Genomic DNA, 21,301 nt, shown 5'->3' on the forward strand with positions numbered 1-21,301 from the left:
AAACTGAACGTCTGCATTAGCTACGTTTTCATTCTATATTTTAACCTGCTTGCATTTTGCGCCACGGTACACGCAGTTGATGTTATAAAAATAAAGTAGATAATCTTTTGGATTCTGTCTTTTTTAATTGTTTAATCCATGTGGGGGATGTGTGGAGACTGCACAGCTCCTTTATGGCAGATCACTTTTAGCTGTATTTATTTGGTGAAGGCCGTATAATGAGAAAGCTGAACTTGCTGTGTCAAGAGAGTAAGGGAGCAGGTGTCTCAGGTGTGTAACCTGAAAAAACAGCTGAGATGACATTCCCATGGGCATGTTGCTGTCAGATCTTTGTCATACGCTGTTGGTAAATAATCAGTGTGACTACATAATGACATGCAACAAGTCTGAAGTTAAATTTATGCTGTTAGTACGCGCAGTTAGACACAAGATGTTTTTAGTGAGGGAAGTTGAGACTGTGAGCCTTTGCTTCCATGTAAATATTCGGTTGGTTTAGAATTTCTTAACAGCTCTTCAGGGAAGACACTCGTTAGGTGTGTAGCTTCAAATGAGAACGTGTGGAGCAGTGGAAAGCATGGCTTGCAAAGAGTGGTTAGAATGTTGTATATAAGGTGTTGCAGAAGGATAGGAGCACTTTTGACTGTCTTCTTATCTCGATGGCCAGGGTTTGCAACAGATGGGAGGTGCCGGCTGAGTGAGTGTACCCCTGGCTTCAGGCGTTTTTAATGGAGTGACAAGCCTTTCTTGGTTTTTAACTACCATTGGGTGGGGGCCAGGTGGCAGTGTATGCGCTTGGAGTTGGAACATAGGTGGAAGTGGTTTGCTGTTTTACAGCGTTTCTTCCTTTAGGTATCAGTATGGGAACAGAGAGTGGAGTAGGGACAAGAATTTTAGGCTTATGGTGTAAAGAAATATTGGGGTTTAGAAGGGGATAGGGAATTTACATTTTATGGAATGATGGGCTTTCAGTGTTAGGGGTGGAGATTTTTGGTTTAGAGGGAGGTTGTGGACCAGAGTTTGAAAGGTAATATAGGTTTAGGGAGAACAAAGGGGATTTTGGGTTGAGAGAGAGTGATAAGAACATTAGGGTTAGAGAAGGGTTTGGGAATTTCCAGTTTATTGAGCTACAGTGTGCAGGAGGTGTAAGGGAATTTAGGTTTAGGGAGTGATTTGGAATTATCCAAAAGTGTTCTTCGTAGCACCCACAATGGGCCAATAATTAATTCCTGCAATTCATACGGAGTTGCATTTATGGCTGGAATGTCTAGAAAAGACTATTTTTTTTCTCGACCCATTGTTCCTACTACTACTGTTGGAACTGTCTGGACATTTTTCCTCCACATTGTGCTCATTTACGCCTGCAAATCTTGATATGTTATGACTTTGTTTCTTGCTGTACTGTATGTAAAACAATGTAATGCAATGAAACAAAATGTATGACCCAATAATGACAAAACTGCCCATTTCAGAACATTTTAATCATAAAAGGCCACTCAGACTTCTGTCATTACAATCCACGAGTATCAGTCAATAAGCACAATCTCCGCAGAAGTAAAATTCATCCAAATAATTCTAGGCATGTATGTAAACTGTGTATGTCAGAATAGGTACTAAAACACGTTACTGGTGAACTCTTTTTAACACGGCAACATAACTTCATTTTGTGTTTTATGCAAAAATAATACTTGATAATCTTTGCAATCTAATGCAATGGAGTCGCAACATGTTTTGATAATCTAATGCAATGGAGTCGCAACATGTTTTCATTTATGTGTACAAAAGCACAAACAGGAGGGCGTTGTTTAAAACTCTCTTTCTTTATACGCATTTATAGATTAAAGAAATGTAAAAGTAGTATTAGGAAATTTGTTGTTAGAATAATAGGTTTTGCATTAACCTGAATTTTCTAAAGTATGTGGAGTCTTAAACTCAAATGTTTGTACTTTAATCCTCAGCTATTTGCCAGAAAAGTAGGAGGAAAAAGTCTGAACATTCTGTGAAATGTGTACAGTTGAGAGGTATGTATTCAATTTTCCATATGCAACTATTGCCTTTGCTTCAGACTGCCATAAGCAGTGTATCAGTGCTGCCTTTTTTTTGTTCTTCAGTTTGAGCAAGGAGTTTGAACCAGCTATGCATCTGATATCTATAAATATGGATTTATCTAGATATAGATAAGATATACAGATAGATATACAGAAATATGATTATATAGACATATTTAAAATATTTTTTTTTTCTTTTTGGCCTTGCAATGATTCTTGAGGATTGCTAACACTAAATGATGGGAGACACTGGAGTCATAGTTTATATTCTTCAAAATGGGCATGCTAATGCAAAATCTGTGTAAGCAACTAGATATATACAAGTTTAAATGCGTCCCTGAGTCTGGATCATTTTGCTCTTCTCCCATAGTACTTTTGGCTTTGTTCCTGATTCACGTGGTAATATTCTGAAAATGTTGCAGTGGCTCTAAAGACACTAATGATCCATAGTAAAATGGGCTTTGATAATCCACCAACTCCAGTGGATACTCAACCTGCCATGGGAGTAAACTAATGTACTATTTGAAGCTTGTAAAACAAAGTCTACCTCTTTTTGACACTAAGTCTGTGGGCTGCTCCTGAGATCTTTCTTGAGCTGCTCTTTCCTTTCCCATTTCTAAATGCAGTGCTTTACAGAATGATCTTTCCCCATTGTGGCTTTTTTTTCTTCTTCATGAAATGCAAGTTAACGCAAATCCTGTTATTCTAGCAACTTAAAGTGCACTATTTAAAATCTATCCCTATTTTTTAGGCCACTGCATCCATATTATGTTAGGCTTTGTCCAGATTTCTTGCACTAAGAGGTTGAGAGGTATGCATACCTCTCAACTGTTCAGATTTGTGCCTCATATTTTTGACCTATTCCTCATAAAATTTGTGGTTTTCTGGCAAATCACTGAGGATTTAAATAACTAAATGTCATACATTTGAATTTCAACCTTCATTTCATTCAGAAAATGTATGCCAATACAAATGCCGTAATTCTAGCAACTTTCTTCTTGTGCTAAGAGTTTGAGAGGTAATGGAGGTATGGTATGTAATAACCTAGTTGCCGATTATTTGGTGCATTTTACGGGGCTAGGGGTTCTGCATTTCTTTAGTGTGCCCTCCTTTGTATAAGATGGCTAGTAACTATGAACTTGTGTGTCAGGGTCTCAGTCATTCCCTATTGCAACATTACCGATATATCCTTTTCTTTTTTGTAACATAGGCAATTAATTCTTCAAGGGCAGCAAGCACTGAATTTGTATATGAGACAGTGAAATGTAAAGTTGTTAGGCAGTAACAGCCTTTTATTAGTTACAAATTTCTAATGTAGAATTATTCGGATGAATTTTACTTCTGCGGAGATTGTGCTTATTGACTGATACTCGTGGATTGTAATGACAGAAGTTTGAGTGGCCTTTTATGATTAAAATGTTCTGAAATGGGCAGTTTTGACATTATTGGGTCATACATTTCGTTTCATTGCTTACTGGAAAAATGTTTAAAACTACAACTTTAAAACACACACTAATAGGTGGTGCTTTATTATACAAGGAATATAGTTTAATACAATCAGGAAAGTCAATTAACACATACATATATGCATGGCCATAAGAATGTGTTCAAGGAGCCTGTAGTTTGGTAAACTTAATTCTCCACTGGCCAGATGCATTTTATTTGAATGCGGGTTTTAATGCTGTTTCAATGAATGTGAGTTTCAAGGGCAGAGAAGTTTTACTGCTCATCCTAAATCTGTTTTCATTGTGAGATTGTATTGTTTGTTTAGCAAATGGCTGTGTTTTTTCTATTTTATTTCAATAATTGTAATCATTGCAGAAGTAAATAAGAAAACAGTGTGCACACCGACAGGTTTGAACAGTGTTTATGGTAAATGAGGAGAAATAGCCAAGTAATGTAACACTGGAGTGGCTGGGGAGGGAGCTGCTGCTGGGGGGGTAGGGGATTGATGCAGAAGGGGCAGCTCTGGGAGCTATTACCCTGCCTAGGGCCCTATTTGACCATGATCCAGCTCTGGTATTTACAGTAGGAAACACATACACAAAGGTAGTTGTAGGTTAACTACATTACAATGTATCTTTTTTCCTTTTATGCATTTAAATGATTTAAGGAAATGACTGGAGTGGCTTTCTTGGGGAGTGACCTACCTGTGGGTGTGGCTGAAATAGGGGTGTTTCTTGAGTATGTTGTGGGTGGGGCTTAAGGGGCGCTGGAGCACTACTTCGCCTAGGGCGCTGTTTCAGCTAAGGCCGGCCCTGGTGGACTGCTGTGGCTTTTGGAGTGCTTGGGAATCCTGTGCCTCGTGTTTTCCCTATTACTTTTTACTACTCATTTTTTGCTGGTTGTTAAGGGATAACACTGACAGTTTTAGTTTAATAACGTTTCCTTTAAGCCCATCCAGATGAGTTCTATAAAAAGAATGTTTCATAAACTTAAACCTATCACCCTCGCTGCCAACAAACTACCTGCTGAATACCTTAACTTAGCTGCTGACGTCATAGCCTACCCAGTCTTCATGTTGATCAACTACTCCCGACCATAACTGAACTCCCAAAATCTGGAAAACATCCTACATAATATCCCTCCATAAAGGGGGAATCTGTACAGGCCTATCTAACTTCAGACCAATCGCAATTCTGTCATCTCTATTCAGAATTTTAGAAAAATGCATTCACTCTGAACTGTTGAGTCACATACTTTCCAATAATCGTCCAGCTAATACACAACATGGCTTCTGACCCACTCATAGCACCACCACAGCACTTCCAAGCTTTACAAACACCATTAACCATCTCAGAAACAATGGACAACTAGTTTGCTCAGTATTTCTAGACATGTCCAAAGCCTTTGACACCGTCTCCCACCAGAAACTTCGACATGAACTACAGTCTCTAAAATTAAGCCATTCTGCCCTTCAATGATTCCACAACTACCTATCAGACAAACATCAAGCAGTAAAATGGAAAAATGATTTCTCCTCTACATTACCTGCTACTACCACAGAGCTCAATTGTAGGACCACTCCTTTTCAATATTTTCACAAATAAGCTCCACTCTGTTACTGACCTAGCCACAATCGTACACTATGCTGATGACTCCACACTCATCTATGCAGCCTCCTCAGTCATTAAACTCCAAGAAAGAACCCAACTTTCATTCTCTGCAGTAGAATCTTGGCTTACTGCCCCTTAACTAATACTGAATCCCAATAAGACAAAACAAGAAGTTATGTACTCACCATAACGTTCGATGTATGTAGTCCATCTCGCCTCACATTCTTACTCGGCCGATTTTACTAGCTCAAAGTCTCTCATTGGCTGGGCTAAGAGGGTATCCCATGGTGCACTGCTCCATATCCCCAGATCTAGTTTGCTGCAAAACAACATATGCACTTCATACACACCTCCCATCCATATAAACCAAAACCAATCAAAGGGACTCTGCAGGTGACAACCTAACCTCCAAATCCTCCAGGCAGGGGGAAGGTGGTAGGGTAAGTAAGAATGTGAGGCGAGATGGACTACATACATCGAACGTTATGGTGAGTACATAACTTCTTGATGTTATGTAGTCCTATCTCGCCTACATTATTACCCGTGGGACAGTGTCCCTAGCACCTACATCCTGGGTGGCTCATAGGAAAATACTCCTGAGAACTGTGGAGCCAAAGGAAGATCTGCCCCTGGAGACCACGTCCAATTTGTAATGAGAAACAAAGGTGTGAGGAGAAGCCCAAGTAGCTGCAGCACATATATCATCCATTGACAATCTAGCTTGATATGCTGTGGATGTAGAAACAGCTCTCCTAGAATGTGCCTTGACTGGAAATGTCAAATTTTTACCTCCTGCCTGATAGATGAAAGAGATACAACTGGCTATCCATCTAGACAGCGTGACCTTGGATACCAGAGAACCCAATCGGTTTTCCGAAAAGGAGACAAAGAGTTGGTCAGATTTCCGGATATCTTTTGTCTGGTATAGATAGAAGTGTAACTGTCTATGTACATCCAATTGGTGAAATCTAAACTCTGCCTTGTTAGAACAGTGGGGGAAGAACACCGGCAGCTCAATGGACTGATTCATATTAGACACGGAAGCCACTTTAGGAAGGAACGAGGGGTTTGGTCTAAGAGAGACCCTATCTTTATGGGAGATCAAATATGGGGGTTTGATGGAGAGGGCTTGAATTTCTGAGACCCGCCTTGCTGAAGTGACTGCTGTTAAGATTGCTGTTTTCCATGTTAAGAATTTTAATTCACAGGTAGCTGCAGGCTCAAAAGGTGGTAGACTAAGGGCTTGAAGAACAAAATTGAGGTCCCAGGGCATGACAGGTTCGGACACTGGGGGATGAAGCAACAGGGTACCTTTAAGGAATGCTTTGCATAGTTTGTGTGCCATAAGACTAGGTTAATTCGCTATGTGAAAATTAGATATCGCCGCCCGCTGAACTTTGATGGTGGCTGATGCGGACCCCTGATAGAACAGCATAGACAAGAACTCCAAAACTGAATCTATTGGAGCTGTGTAAGGATCAATGCCTCTAGTATGAGCCCAGATAGAGAACCTTTTCCATTTGCTAGAGTACATCTTTCTAGTGGATGGCTTATGAGAGGACGATAATATATGGACCACTTCTGGTTAAAAATTATGATGTCTGACTAGTGATGGAAGTGGAGTAGCCAGGCTGTCAACCAGAGTGTCCTCAGAGAGGGGTGGAACTGCCCCGACATGTGTGTCAGTAAATCTGGTAGAGGTTCCAGAATCCAAGGAGTGTCCACAATGTATGGCTGAAGGAAGGGGAACCATACTTGATGAGGCCAGTGTGGGGCAATCAGAATCATTCTGCTTCCCAAGGATTGCGCTTTCTGAATCACCCTTGAGAGAAGGGGAAACGGATGGAAAGCATAAAGCAGACCGGAGGGCCAATCGTGAACCAGAGCATCCCTGGGTGATTTCACCCTGTGGGGGGATCAGCTTGAAGTAGTTGCTGCATTTCGCATTGAGAGGGCTGGCAAAAAGGTCACAACAAGGCTGACCCTATCTGCTGAAAATACCGTTGGGAAGCTATTGCCCAATGCCACACTCGCATAGCCTCTCTGCATAGGGGGTAAGGCCGGGTTCCCCTTTGCTTGTTGAGATACCACACTACTGACATGTTGTCTGAGTGTATCGCAATAGTCCCTAGAGGAACTTCTTGAAGTGCCTGCAACGCAAGAAGCACCGCTCTCATCTCCAGGACGTTTATATGCAAATGTATCTCGTGTTCCTGCCACGTGCCTTGGACTGTCCTGCCGAGATAATGCCACCCCACCCCATCTGGGAGGCGTCCGTGGTCACCGTGGCAACAGGGACAGGAGGAACGAAGGGGTTTCCCCCGTTCAAATTGTTGGTGCACAGCCACCAACGGAGGTCCTGCTTGCACCCGTCTGTGAGTAAGATGGGATGAGATAGTGGGAGTCTTTGGAGAGACCATTGGACAAAGAGGAGCCATTGGAGAAGTCTCATGTGTAATCTCGCTAGAGGGACCAACATGATAGTTGCTGCCATGGTCCCTAGGAGTTGTAAAATCCGTCTTGCCTTCGCATGTCTCAGGGGCATCAGCATCTGTATTTGTTGTTGCAATACTGTGATCCTTTCTTGTGGTAAGAATGCTCGCATTCGAATGGTGTCCAACTCTGCTCCTATAAAGGTGACACGCTGTGAGGGCAATAAGGCAGATTTTTCCCAGTTTATTGTTATGCCCAATTGGTGACATAGACTGATGGTAGCGTCCCTGGTCTGAACTAGTTGATGCCTGGTGGGGGCAGTAAGGAGCCAGTCATCCAGGTATGGAAACACCTGGAATCCCTGACGTCTCAAGTGAGCCATCACCACTGCCATACATTTGGTGAACACCCTGGGGGCTGTGGTGAGACCAAAGGGCAGGGCTCAAAACTGGAAGTGACTGGCTCCCAGCCGGAAGTGTAGGTGACTCCTGGATGCTCTGTCCATTTTGACATGGTAGTAAGCATCCTTGAGGTCGATGGAGCACATCCATACTTCCTCTCCCAACAATGGCAGAATCGATTGTAGTGTGACCATATGGAACTTGGACTTGTGTATGTAATTGTTGAGTTGTCTGAGATCTAGTATGGGTCTCAGGTCCACTGTTCTTTTCGGCACCAAAAAGAATCTTGAGTAAGTCCCTAATCCGATTTAGTCTGAGGGGACTGGTTGGATGGCTCCTTTTTCTAGCAGCTGAGAGACCTCTGAGGCTGCTTGATCCCTTTGACTGGGTGGAACGTCTGGGATTTTTCTTATTGGTGGGGGTACTGAAGAGAATGGGATGAGGTAACCTCTGGAAATTATCCTTAATACCCATCAGTCCTGGGTAATGCTCTCCCAGGCTTCCGGATATAAGGAAATTCGACCCCTGACTGGCTCTGGATAAGCACAGCCGGGCACACCCTCAGGAATGAGAGTATGGAGAGCCACGGAAGGAGTTGCGGTCTCCGGAATTGTGAGGACCCCCTCTGCCTCTGGGGTGACGTCTAACTGAGTAACCCCCCTCCCCTGCCTCTGGAGGGGGGTTCACCTTGTGCGGCAGGAAAAAACCTCTGAGTTCTTGAACTACATCTCCCCCCCCACTGGGCCTTGGGATAAGGCCTAGAAGGAAGGGAAAAATGGACCCCTACAGCAGATAGGGTCTTTCCCTCTTGCTCGCACCTGGTGAGGGTGTCTTTCACTTTGGTCCCATACAAGGAGGAACCATCAAATGGGGCATCAGTGAAGGAAGACTTGAAGACCTCCACAAAGTGACACAGGCGCAGCCAGGCTTGCCTTCTAAGGGCGACACCTGAGCTTGCAGCCCTACTCGCTCCCTCAGCTGCATACGAAATGAGCTGCATGGACAAGTTAGCGATGGAGTTGAGGGTAGAAACCTGTGCATTAACCATCTGAGCCACCGCCTCAGGTATGTTACCCGCAAGAGTATCTCCCACCTCTTTGAGGAGATCTCTCTGGAGCCGAGTGAAGTGAGACAAATAATTCAGCGACTGTAAAGTGAAGGTTGCTGAAGATAGGGTACACTTCCCATACCGGTCCATGGTCCTAGACTCCTTGTTAGAAGGATGGATTGATGAGGGAGACTCTGCAACTTCCTTCTGGGTGGCTGCCACCACCACCATGGCATCTACAGGGACTCCTTTTGACAGAAACTCTTTTCCCTGGGGTGCAGACAGGAATTTGTTGGGACGCCTGGGCACGGACTCCACAGAATCAGGTTTTTCCCACACTCTTCGACAAATGAGGTCAAGAAGTTCGTCGAAGGGTGGAGACCTCCAGGAGGCAGAGGATTAAGCGCCAAAAGCCTTAAGGAATACTGACTCCTTTGTTTCAGTATCTCCAGGATATTGAAGAAGGAAACATCATCAGAGGAAGACTTGGGGGACCCTTCCGATTCCTCGAGGTCAGTATCGGAGGTGAAAGACTCATCCTGGGAGCCTATGTGCTTCCTCTTGCACAATTTCTTTCTAGGAGGCTCCTCAGGCAAAGACTCTGAGAGACCCTCAGAAAGCTGGGGACTGCTTGTGGGGGTATCCTTAGGGCCTGGCACTCTACTGTCCATGGATAGATGAGTGTCAGAAGCTCTCGCCGGGGTGGTGGGGGATGGAATGACTGAACCGGGTGATGTAGCTGACGATCTGGCCAGCGCGCTCTGCATGGCCTCGAAGGCAGGTCCCCCCAAGTCGGAAGACCGACCGGCCTCCAAATCCACCACTGGGGTCCCCCGAGCTGATGCACCGAGTGGGAGACTCGGAACCGACAGATGTCCCGAAGTATCCCCCCTCGGGCCTGACCGAAGAGACCCAAGTCTCGAACCCTGCGGACAGAACCGACATGGTTGGAGCCGAGGTTGGCACCGATAGACCCAGAAGAGGTATCGGAGCCGGCGCAGGAACATCACTCCAAGCGGAACATACTGGCTCTGACGACAAGGATGTGCTCGGAGGAGGAATCATCGAAACGGTCATAGGAACTGGCACCGGACCGATTGGATCAGAGCCGAGAACAATTTGGCCAACACCAGCGACTGCAGGAGCCTCTACACTACCCTATCAACATCCAAATCAGAAAGCCTGGAAGATTTGGAGGAGAGCTATGGAGATTGGGATCTCTTGTCTGGTGAACCATGCCTCACACTGGGCAACCGGCTCTGAATGGGTTCAAGAATAATAGGAGCCAGTGCTGATTCAATTAACACTGATACCTCCTGCAGCCCCGAGGACAGTGGAGCCAAGGAAGTAGAGTCCAAAACAGTAATCTTCTCCGGAGGCTCTGAAGTGGCAGATGGAGCCGGAGATCTTTTCTTAGACTTGGAAGCTTTAGATTTTGGCTGAGTACTCAAAGCCGAGTCTATAGCTTCCTCAGTGACGGTTTAAGAAGTCCCTTTAATATCAATTTATTTTTCCTCTCTTGGAGCACCCTAGGACTGAACGCATGGCAAAAGCTACACGACTCCTATAAATGGATGGCTCCAAGGCAGTAGACACACACAGAGTGTCCATCCGTGATGGACATTTTATATCCACATTTGGAACATTTTTTAAAGCCAGAAGGCTTATGCTCCTTCTCATCCTTGGACATTCTAAAAATAACTCTAGCAAAACACCTAGATGCAACTTACAAAAAGGGCGAGAAACAAGCAATAGAAACACCAGGAAAAACATACTAAGCACACTCTGAGAACCTCTAACTGAAACGGTTCACACACAATGTAGAAACACCAGAAAAAACAGTACTAGATACACTTTAAGAACCTCTAACTGAAACTGTCTTATAGGGATTACACAAAAATAACACAATGACACCAAAAGGTTTATCCAACAACAGAGGGGAGGACTAGGTCCTCTAACTAAAATGGGCCTAGCCCGCTGGAACAGCTAGGGATACCAACAAACAACTATCACACTCAAGCACTAAAATAACACACAATTTAGTGATCAGCAACAAGAAATAGCTATTACAATAGCTTTTGGGTATGAACTAATAAATTTCTCAAAGAGATATAGCAAAAAGAAGGTACTTAGCCACAGCCAAGCAAGACCACGTCCGAGCTCTACAAGCAGCAAATGTGATCTGGGGATATGGAGCAGTGCACCATGGGATACTCTCTTAGCCCAGCCAATGAGAGACTTTGAGCTAGTAAAATCGGCTGAGTCAGAGCCGATATTCGGCTCCGAACCCATGGGTAAGAATGTAGGTGAGATAGGACTACATAACATCTAATGATCATCTCAAATAACAAGCCCACTGACCACCACTCTCCTTTCCATATTTACTCAGCTAATAATACCAAGACTGAACCAGTACCACACACTAAGCTACTTGGCATCACCAATGATAATAAAATGAAATGTGATAGGCATCTGTCAACTACAATAAAGATAGTCCACACAAAACTAGGCTCTCTCTACAGATCAAAACCATATCTCACTGACCTGGCTAGACAATCTATTGCCAGGACTCATTTACTGTTTCCCTCCTTTATGCCTCTGCCATCTTCACCAACTTGAAGAAAACTGGTCTAGCTAAAGTAGATACTTGCTATTATTACCCAACCTCCTTACAATAGCCCACAGCATAATTTATCAAGCTGAAAAATGTCCAGCCCTCCAAAACCTACTTCAAGCCCAATCTAATATAAGGCAACTCAGATCTTCTGACAGACTTCTGTTGCAAGTCACAAGAGTTAACAACTTATATGGTGATTCACTCTACTCCAATTGTATCTCCAGGACATAGAATCTGACCCACCAAACAATATGAACTACAGTTAGCCTCCAACAATTTAAAACACTGCTCAAGTTTCACCTAGCTAAGTCCTAGCTTTGTTCTTGTCTAAATCCCAGCTGACCACTGTTTCCACCCTATGCTTCCAAGCACAATCCTTTCAACATATTTAGACTAAGTTTAGTTTAACCCAACCTTTACAGTCAACTACTAACATGTACCATTAAATCCATCTTCTTATATACAACCCTTGCTATGTTTATCTAAATTTTACTAAGTTTTCTCAACTGTGGTTATGTTCCTCTAAATATTAAGAGGTTTCTTTTTTCCTTTTTTGTGGCTATTATTATCACAAATAATTAAGAATGTTTTTCTTTACATGTTATTCTTAACTTAGGTTTTGTATATTTATAATTATGATTATTCTGTGTAACTTGTGGGGTTTTCCCCCCCTGGGCCTCTGCCAAAACTGAGTCTTCCACTCAGTGGGACTATCCCGGTAAACAATTATAAAATGAATAAATAAATAAATATTTGTGAAAGAGAGTTAGCATTTATACTGACAAGGAAATACTAGGATGTCAATCATTGTCAGTGTAATTCAGTCAGTTTATTGATGGATAATTGAAGTGCTCCAGTAGTGGGAATGTCAGATTTTGTGTTAAGATAGATATCATGCTCAGAAGGGGACATAGAGAGTGTTCTCTAGCTAGCTAGCAATGAAGAGGTAATCAGTCTTTAGGGTGATTTGGACTTCTAGAAGTTCACATGTGGTGTCCCAAGGAATCTGTCATGAGGTGATGATATCCTTGACAATACTGATACTTCCCCACAGATGTCAGTGGGTCTGAAGACATGATAGGCATTATACCAAGGAACAGAGGGAGTGCTTTCATTGCTCTGAAACCATGCTTCTGTAACTATACATATATGAATGTGTTCAAGTTGCAGGAAAGCCTCAACGTTGAGCTTATTTTTTTGTTTAGACCCCTGGCACTGAGTATGTGACACAGGTTTGATCAGCATCTCTAGTGTTGGAACTGATAAACCAGGGAGCCAGGTTTGATTAGCTACTCTTGTATCTGATGGCTGAACATAGGAGAGGAGAAGGATTTGTGTTGCTGTCAGCAGCTTTGTTCTTTTGGCAGCAGGTATAGATTGCTGCATTACCGAGGAGCATCTCCCACTTGGTAATACAAAATAACATCTGCAACAGTGCAAACCTGTAGAAGAACAGTTGTACTTTCCACAATTACATCACTTCATAGCATGTCTCTGACAGAAGGTATAAACACAAAAACTAAAAGCAATAGGATGACCTTATTGGAGACTCTAGTTGTCCTACGAAAAAAATGAACATAATGATAGCAAGCAGCAGGCTTCAGAAGCTTCAGTTTAATATGGGAAAGGTGCTGATTCAGAAGCTTCAGTTTAATGTGGGAAAGGTACTGAAAAGATTCAGAAGCTTCAGTTTAACGTGGGAAAGGTGCTGAAAAGAAAATACAAGGCATACAACTCTCATGAAAGGCAACAAGATTTAAACTATTAAAAAAGACTGTTCATTCAACAGACAGAGAAGACAGCAGAATCAGAGGACCAGACAGTTCCTTGCTGCAGTGAAGCCTGTGTTGCCCTGGGTCTCTGAAGTGTTGTAAATGCCACTGAACATACAAAAAAGCGTTATAAATTAGACAGTCATACATGTGTGAACTTTGGTCAATAATGGCATGAAACTCTGAGGTATTTATTTATTTATTTTTATTTATTTTATTTTACAATTTTTGACCGAGATAGTCCAACTGGATACATGTCCATTTTCAGCGGAGGCCCAGGGAGAAAAGCTCCAAGATAATAATACACATTGAAGATTGAACATTTAGTAAATGCTAGTTTCAAGCAGATGACCATCATAAGCAATACCAGCATTTAGCACATATAGTACTAGCTTATTATAAAACACTTTACAAAACATAACATTATCTTCAAAGTTATATATACATAGCATTACATTCAGGTTTAAGACGCATTGAGCAGCAGTTATACAACTGACCCTTCCTGAAATGGAGTGGAAGAAAAAAAGCTATAAGTAGTTGAAGGTAAGACACCTAAGAAATAGAGAGATCACTAGTCGGGGTTAGTGCAAGGACATAATCATTGAGTTTTGAAGTATTTCTTGAGTTTGTTTTTGAATTGAGTTAGTATTGGTATGGCATGAAACTCTGATGTACAGCAAAACAGGGCAGTACAGGAGTCTGAAATGATGCTTGGATTTCAGCTCTCTGTACATTAAACAAGATACATTCTCTCCTTAAATATACTGCAATCGTAAATGATAGGCACAAAGAAACTAATGATAAATTACATCTCAACAGGCAAGGAATGATAATACAGTTCTGAAACTTCTGAAGTAAGTATACATCTTGATAAAAATCATTTATCTGTAATGTATCACATTTATTAAAATAGGAAAAGAGAAATGGAAACTAAAATAACAACAAAAGTTAGAGCTTTGCTGACTGAATTTAATCAAAGAATTATATAAACCCACCTTTTGAGAGTAGTTGGCAGCTTTTTCCATTTCAGACAATATAATATCAATATCATCACTTTCAATGATGCCTGGAAACAAAGCACAGATCAACATAATGTATAGTTTTGGTACATTTTGTAGCAGATTTGTTTCATATTACATTACTGATTTTTGTACAATAATGAATATTCAGTTAGCAATGTGACCAAAACATAACCAAAACCAAACCATAACAATATTATAGCAGTAAATATATAGAAGGCAGGCTATCTTGACCTTTATGTCTTACAGATGTCAAAAAATGGTAAAGTATGGATTTGTAATGTTACATCAAAACTATGGAATGTTGAACTGCATATGGTTGCTACCATATGAGCGAAGCTCTGTAATTTCAAAAACAACAAAAAAGAAATATCTGTGTTTTTGCAGGCAGCACGCCTTCCTGCACCCCCTCACATCACCCTGCTAATTATACGTACCAAGTGTGAGATTGCAGTACAGTGAGGAAAGGATAAATTCCCTGATCCCCACTGTACCGTATCTTCATACCACCGCTTCGACTTTTTGGAAAGTCGATCATATAGATTCATAGGTTTATAAGAGATTAATAGACTAATGGTTCAGCCAGTTTTACCCAGATTTTAACTAATTTTCTATCCCTAGGGGAAAGATAACTACAGGAAAGGAAACAATGGTCAGCAAGTGAGGTTTTGACTATTTTTACAGACTGTCGCTGTCCATAAGGGACATTGGTGCCACCCCAGGAGTGAACATATGGTTTCCCATGCATTGGTCTAGATTGTGGTTGAAGATGGTCAAGGAAGGGCTTTACTTCATGTGAATAGGAAGCCTATTCCAGAGGAGGGATAATCTCTGGGATACATACCTGTATCTCTAGCATGATATATTCATGTCACAGATCAGGTTTAGATCTTTGGAGCGGGTAACCTTTATGCAGTTAGTTTTGCGAATGTGCAACATTTCCATCAGGGCTGGGTCAGTGACTGCCTTATAGGTCAGACCCAGATCACCCCTCAGTAATTGGCAGAAAACTGAATACAATGATAGGGCTTTTAACCAGTTCACATTTTACATGTTAATTATACTCTGTATTTTTGGAGAGAAGTCTCTAAGAGTACTCCAGCTGTTGCAGGTGCCTGGCAAGGTACATGCCAAAGGGTGCATTATACTCAATTATGGGTCTGATGAGGGCTGAGTACAGTGGTACTATAACATCCTTAGATCTGGATGCCATGCCCTTACTTATAAGTTAAGCCACATAGAAGGTTTTCCTCACACCGTGGACACACAGTAGTCAATATTCAGAACACTATCTATATGAGTACCCAGATCTCTTACCATTGGGTCCAATCTTAGAGGAGTTCTATCAATGTTGTAATTTGCAAAGGTATTTGATTTCCCAAGGGGTATTATTATGTACGTCTTTGCATTTAGTTTGAGGCCATGTTTCTGACACCAGTCATTAGTTTGTGTCAGATCTTTCTATAGGATGCCAACATCATTTGGGGAGTCAATGATTGCCCCCAACTTGCTGTCATCACAAACCTGGTCAGACAAAGGCCTGTGGTATTCCAACAATGACTGGCCTCTTCCTGGATATGGATTCCCCCACTCTAATAACATGTGTCCTATCCATGAGTCATTTGGCTATCCATCTGGTGACATAGAGGTTTATGCCCAATTTTGTGAGTTTATCTAAATTATCCAAGTGGGGTGTTGTGTCAAATGCCCTAGCTAGGTCAAGGTAGGCAGTGCACTGTCTTACCCTCATCCATGGCATTGGTGACCTTTTCAAAGAAGCCTACCAGGCTGAGCAGGCAGGAACTGCCCTTGATGAAGCCAAACTGGGTTGAGTCTAGAGTCTGGAGATTTCCTATGTTGCTGTTAATCAGGTCCCGATCATACAAACTTCGACTTTCTGAAACGTTGATCTTCCAAATGGGACCAGATAAAGTACATAGCATGCATAAAAAATCATACATAAACACGCATACATTTCTGTATGCAGTGTATGTACTCAGATTATGTAGACGGAATTCACAGATACAATATATAGGCAGCAATCAAAATAAATTCATTAGTGAAGAATGGAATCTTTGTATTTACCAGGCATACCCTTATATTCCACATACTCCTTTAATGCAATGTCAGTATAACTGTTTTCCCTTCTTTCCTACAATGTAGTCAATTTGGAAGGCTGATTTATATGTTGCTGTGCTCACAGGCTCATGGATTTATAGGTACACACTAGGTTGTTGATCAGGTAGATCAACTGTAGCCTAGCTCCAAGATCCTAATTTATCAGCACCTTTTGGCATAAAAAAATATTACCTAATTTGATCCCCTTATAGTGAGGGTTTGTGAGGCCAGAGTAGAAGCGAATTTATGATTTTCCATCCATTCATCCAAGTTGTACTTAAAGAGGGTGAGGGTGCTACTTTATTTTACAGTCAACAGAAATGGAATTTCATAAAAGATAGATTCTTTGAGGAGATATCTGTTTTGCCAGCAGGTCCTATTTTACTGTGCTGGACGTTTAGTTCTTTTTAGAGAGTGTTTATGGTGTTGTTTGTTTTGCAGATGTATAGGAGGTCGCATAAGAATGGATCCTTCAACACTTCATAGGCAATGTAGAGGTTCCCCCTTAAAAGTTTATAGGAAACAGAAAAGACAAAGTACTTTAAGGTGGTCTGTGTAACACGAGGAAGGCATGCTGTTTTTTAGTGAGGACACACTGTAGTCTTTCAAGTTGAGTCATATGTTTGCAAAAGTATATACCAAAAGGGACACCATATTGTATTATGGATCTGATGAGAGAGGAGAAGAGAGTGATGATAACTTCCTTTGGCCTAGAAGCTACACCCCTGGCAATCAGACTGGATATTTAAAAGGATTTCCTAATGAACCTTCAGGAAAAGAAGAACAAACCACCCAGCACTCAGGATCAATGGTGAGAGTGTAGAGAGGGTTAAGTGTAAGAAATTCCTGGGTATATACATTTCTGATGATCTCTCAGGATTGGGAAACACCAGCCAACTGGTCAAGAAAGTGCACAAATGCCTCCACTTTTTAAGAAGGCTGAAAAAAGCTAAGCTTCCTCCTCATATTCTCTCCACCTTCTATAGAAATACAATAGAGAGCATTCTCACCTAAAACTTCACAGTGTGGTTTGGAAGCTGCATAGTTACAGAAAGGAAAGCACTACAAAAAGTAGTGAGGGTTGCAGAGAAGGTAACAGGTTCCAGTCTTCCGATACAACATTTATTCTGCAGGAAGCATCTGAAAGGCCACTAAAATAATATAGGACAACATGCCTCCTGTGCATAGACTGTTTAAGCATCTGGCAGGAAATAATGCAAGAATCCGTTGCAGAACTACAAGATTCAGTAACAGTTTCTACCCTACAGTGATTAGACTTCTGAACTCAGGCACTAGTCCCAGGGGTCTGGACACATAATAAGTCTGTTTCTATTTATTTGCAGAATATATACTTACATATATTCCAAGTAAGTGCAATATTTATGTATTATATCCATAGTGAGTATTATTTAACTCATTCAAGTGCAATATTAGACAAATAACTTGAGCACTGTCCAATTTATAGTGTGTTTTGTATTACTTAAATAGGATAGTTAATTTAATTCAGGGGAGGGTATTCTTTTCGTGTATGAGTGTTGATAAATGTCTCTGGTCTTTCTTTCATGTATTGGGAGTAGTATTGTATTTTTTAGTTACGTTTATTGCTTTATTTGTATGTGTTGTTTCACTTTCCTTTGTAATTACAAGAATTGAGCTGATGCATGAAATTTCATTTAGGCTACACATGTGAAGTTCTAAATGACAATAAAGTTTACTTTGATGTTAATGATTGTGGATAAGATATTATCAAGGAATACTTCATTGACAGTGATGAATGGGCGTACCTTCATTGAAGGTTGGGCGTCGAGCTGGCACCTCGGCACCATAAAAATCGACTGCCAATCATTAGCAGACTGGAGTTCCGCTGTGGCGACCCCTAACCGGGAAAAGCCGAAAGAAGAACTTCATTGACGGTGAAAGTGCCCAGATCCCTAACTAACTGCTTCAGTTTTCATCTATCTGATAAGAGCATGAGTGCCCATGTTTGCAAAAATTCACAATACTACATTTTTTGGCATTTTGTTTGCGGCCATGGTCATGGCACCCCTTGTTTACACATGTTAGGCCCTCCAGGAGAATCTTGAAGCATTCTGGAGAGTTTATGACAACACTGAGTGTGCAGTCATCTGCAGAGTTGGCAAGCCACAGACCCTTGATATTGGCCTTGACATCAGATAAGCAAAATACCAGAGATAAAGGGTCCAAGCCAATCCCTGAGGGACACCACTCCACTAGTAACAACCCTTTTTTATGACAGCTTGCCATTACTCTAATAAACTGGGTTCTGTCAGTAAGTCAATTTGCTATCCAGCAGGTAACATAGTGGTTTACATTTTGTTTGTTTAGCTTGCTGATATCAAATATCTTGGTCAAATCAAGGTAAACATTGTGAACTGATTTGCCTGCAGCCAGTGCAGGATCTACCTTTAATGAACTCATACTGGTTTGGATCAAGGGACTCTAGATTGCTGTTCTCTTTGTTAATGAGTTTCACAATGATGCACTTCAAGGCTTTACAGAAAAGGCTTATAGGCCCATAGTTTCCAGGGTAAGTGATGGGCCCTCCCTTGTGAAGTGTGATGACTACAGCAGTTCTCCACACCTCTGGCATATATTCAATGGAGAGTCCGAGACTGAATAGGTTCAGAAGCAAGTCTATAAGTCTGTGCTTGGTGTTGACAAGAAGGCAGCCTGCTACAATGAATGGATCTGTGTATCAAGTGTTATTGGACTTGCTCTGAAGAGATCTGGGGGGGGGGGGGGCATGGCTGCCGGAACCACAGGGTGAGAGCCCCAACTTTCAACAGCTGCTCAATGTGCCCTGAAACTGCCACCAGAGTAGCAATTACATGTAATCATTTGTGCTGGCATTTTTAAGGAAACTGTAAGCTCAGGCAGCTGGAAAAAGATGATTTGAGCACTACATCTTTTTCTGGCTGTCCAAACTTGCAGATACCATGGAAATGTCTAGATACATCGATCAACTTCTTTCATCAAGAGTTTTGGATAAAGCCAAAAATAACAAGTGAATGAAGGCTGAAAACAGGGCCAAATTTTAACTACTTATTCATTTAAAATTCTGACAGAACAGGTTTCACATCAACATGCATTTTCTGAACAATAGAAGTATGACATTTTAATATCTGGCATTGGTGACTGACACCAGTCCTCTGCATATCTCTCAACTTTTGCTTAAGAATTCTGGACAAAGCCAAAAATAATGGGAGGATAAAGGGCCAAAATTTGGGAACAGTTTTTAATATTAATCTTATAAACTTTGAAAGCTGCTAGAATAACAGGTTTTGTATTAGCATGCATTTTCTGAAGGACATTATAAAGTCTAAGACTCAAATGTTTCATTATTTAGTGTGCACAATCCTCATTGGTTTGACAGAAAAACAGACATTTTATGAGGAACAGACCAAAAGCAAGAAGCAATGATCTGGGCATTCTGCAAAATTCTAGAGAGTAGATGAGTATAATCCTAAGTGATTTCCTAGAAATCAACTATTTTCCAACAAACAGGGCAAAAGTAGGAGGCAAAATCAAGGATGTTCTAAAAATGTCTGATCAATTTATTTGTTTATTGATTGATTGATCGATTGTTGTTTGTTTACCTAGTAAGTGGGCTGGTCTATTGACCCTTTACAGACACAACCAAGGATTAACACTTTACACAAGTACAATAAGAATTTAAAATTCACATACATAGGTTCATAGGTTCGTACTAGGCTATCTGCCCTAGGGCATTTATAAGCCTAGCCAGAGTGTATGTGGCTTACACCACCCCTTAGGATGAGAATACTATGCCCTTTTAGGGTTTAGTTTACTATGCCTCTGTCTAGTAGTGACACAGAGATGACCCCCGGGGTAAACCTACGATCTCCCATCCACTCGTCGAGATTTCTCTTGAATAGAGTCAGTGAGGGGCTCTGCCTAACATGGACTGGGATTCTGTTCCAGAGTGTAGGGAGCCTCTGGGTTATGAATCTGTCCCTCCAGGACGTTCTATTTATTTCTGTGTTGAGGTTTAAGTCACTTGTTCTCGTGGCTCTGATGGATTTGGATTTTCTGAGGTGGAGCATGTCCATTAATTCAGGATTGGACATGGCCTTGTACGTCAGGCACAGATCACCTCTGAGTAGGCGGTATGTGACTGAATAGAGCTGGAGTTTTTTCAGTCAGGCAGCATATGTCATATGTTTAAGGCGGTGCTTCTATGGACCCTGGAAATTACCGCCCAATAAGCTTGACGAGCCTGGTCTGCAAAGCTATGGAGAGGATCATTATGGAACTCATAAACAAAGACATTGGGGACCTACAGACATTGGATCCTACCCAATTTGGCTTTGTCAAGGGCAGATCCTGCCTTTTGAACTTGGTCGACTTTTTTGAAACAGTCACTAAGGCCATTGATGAGGGTAAGGCAGTTCACACAGCCTACCTTGACCTTGCAAAAGCCTTTGACACAATACCCCACTCGGGCATCATAGACAAACTCACCAGCTTAAATGTAAACCCATATGTCACAAGATAGGTTGCAAACTGGCTCAAGGACAGAACCCACAGGGTCAGAGTTGCTGGAGCTATGTCAGACTCTAAGCCAGTCACAAGCGGTGTCCCACAGGGCTCAGTCCTGGGACCCCTCTTGTTCGGCATTTATTTTTCCGAGGTACAGGCAAACATGGGAAGATTGTGGCTGACAAAGTTCGCAGATGACTGCAAACTGGGCACCATAATTGATACTCCAGCGGACACAAACATCCTTCAGAGAGGCCTCATAGAAACGGAT

At 41.8% G+C, this 21,301-nt stretch overlaps 1 protein-coding gene across 3 annotated transcripts in view; it reads right to left on the reverse strand.

Moving 5' to 3' along the window:
- VWA3A (von Willebrand factor A domain containing 3A) overlaps nt 1–21,301 on the reverse strand; it is a 2,208,650-nt gene that overhangs the window by 811,591 nt on the left and 1,375,758 nt on the right. For all 3 annotated transcript variants that reach the window (XM_044089639.1, XM_044089638.1, XM_044089640.1), the window contains one exon: nt 14,368–14,438. In XM_044089639.1, coding sequence (XP_043945574.1) covers nt 14,368–14,438 — 71 coding nt within the window. The remainder of the gene's footprint in view (nt 1–14,367; nt 14,439–21,301) is intronic.

Source organism: Protopterus annectens, chromosome 12.part0, assembly GCF_019279795.1.
Source record: "Protopterus annectens isolate FY-2018-M chromosome 12.part0, PAN1.0, whole genome shotgun sequence".
Classification (NCBI taxonomy): Eukaryota; Metazoa; Chordata; order Ceratodontiformes; family Protopteridae; genus Protopterus; species Protopterus annectens.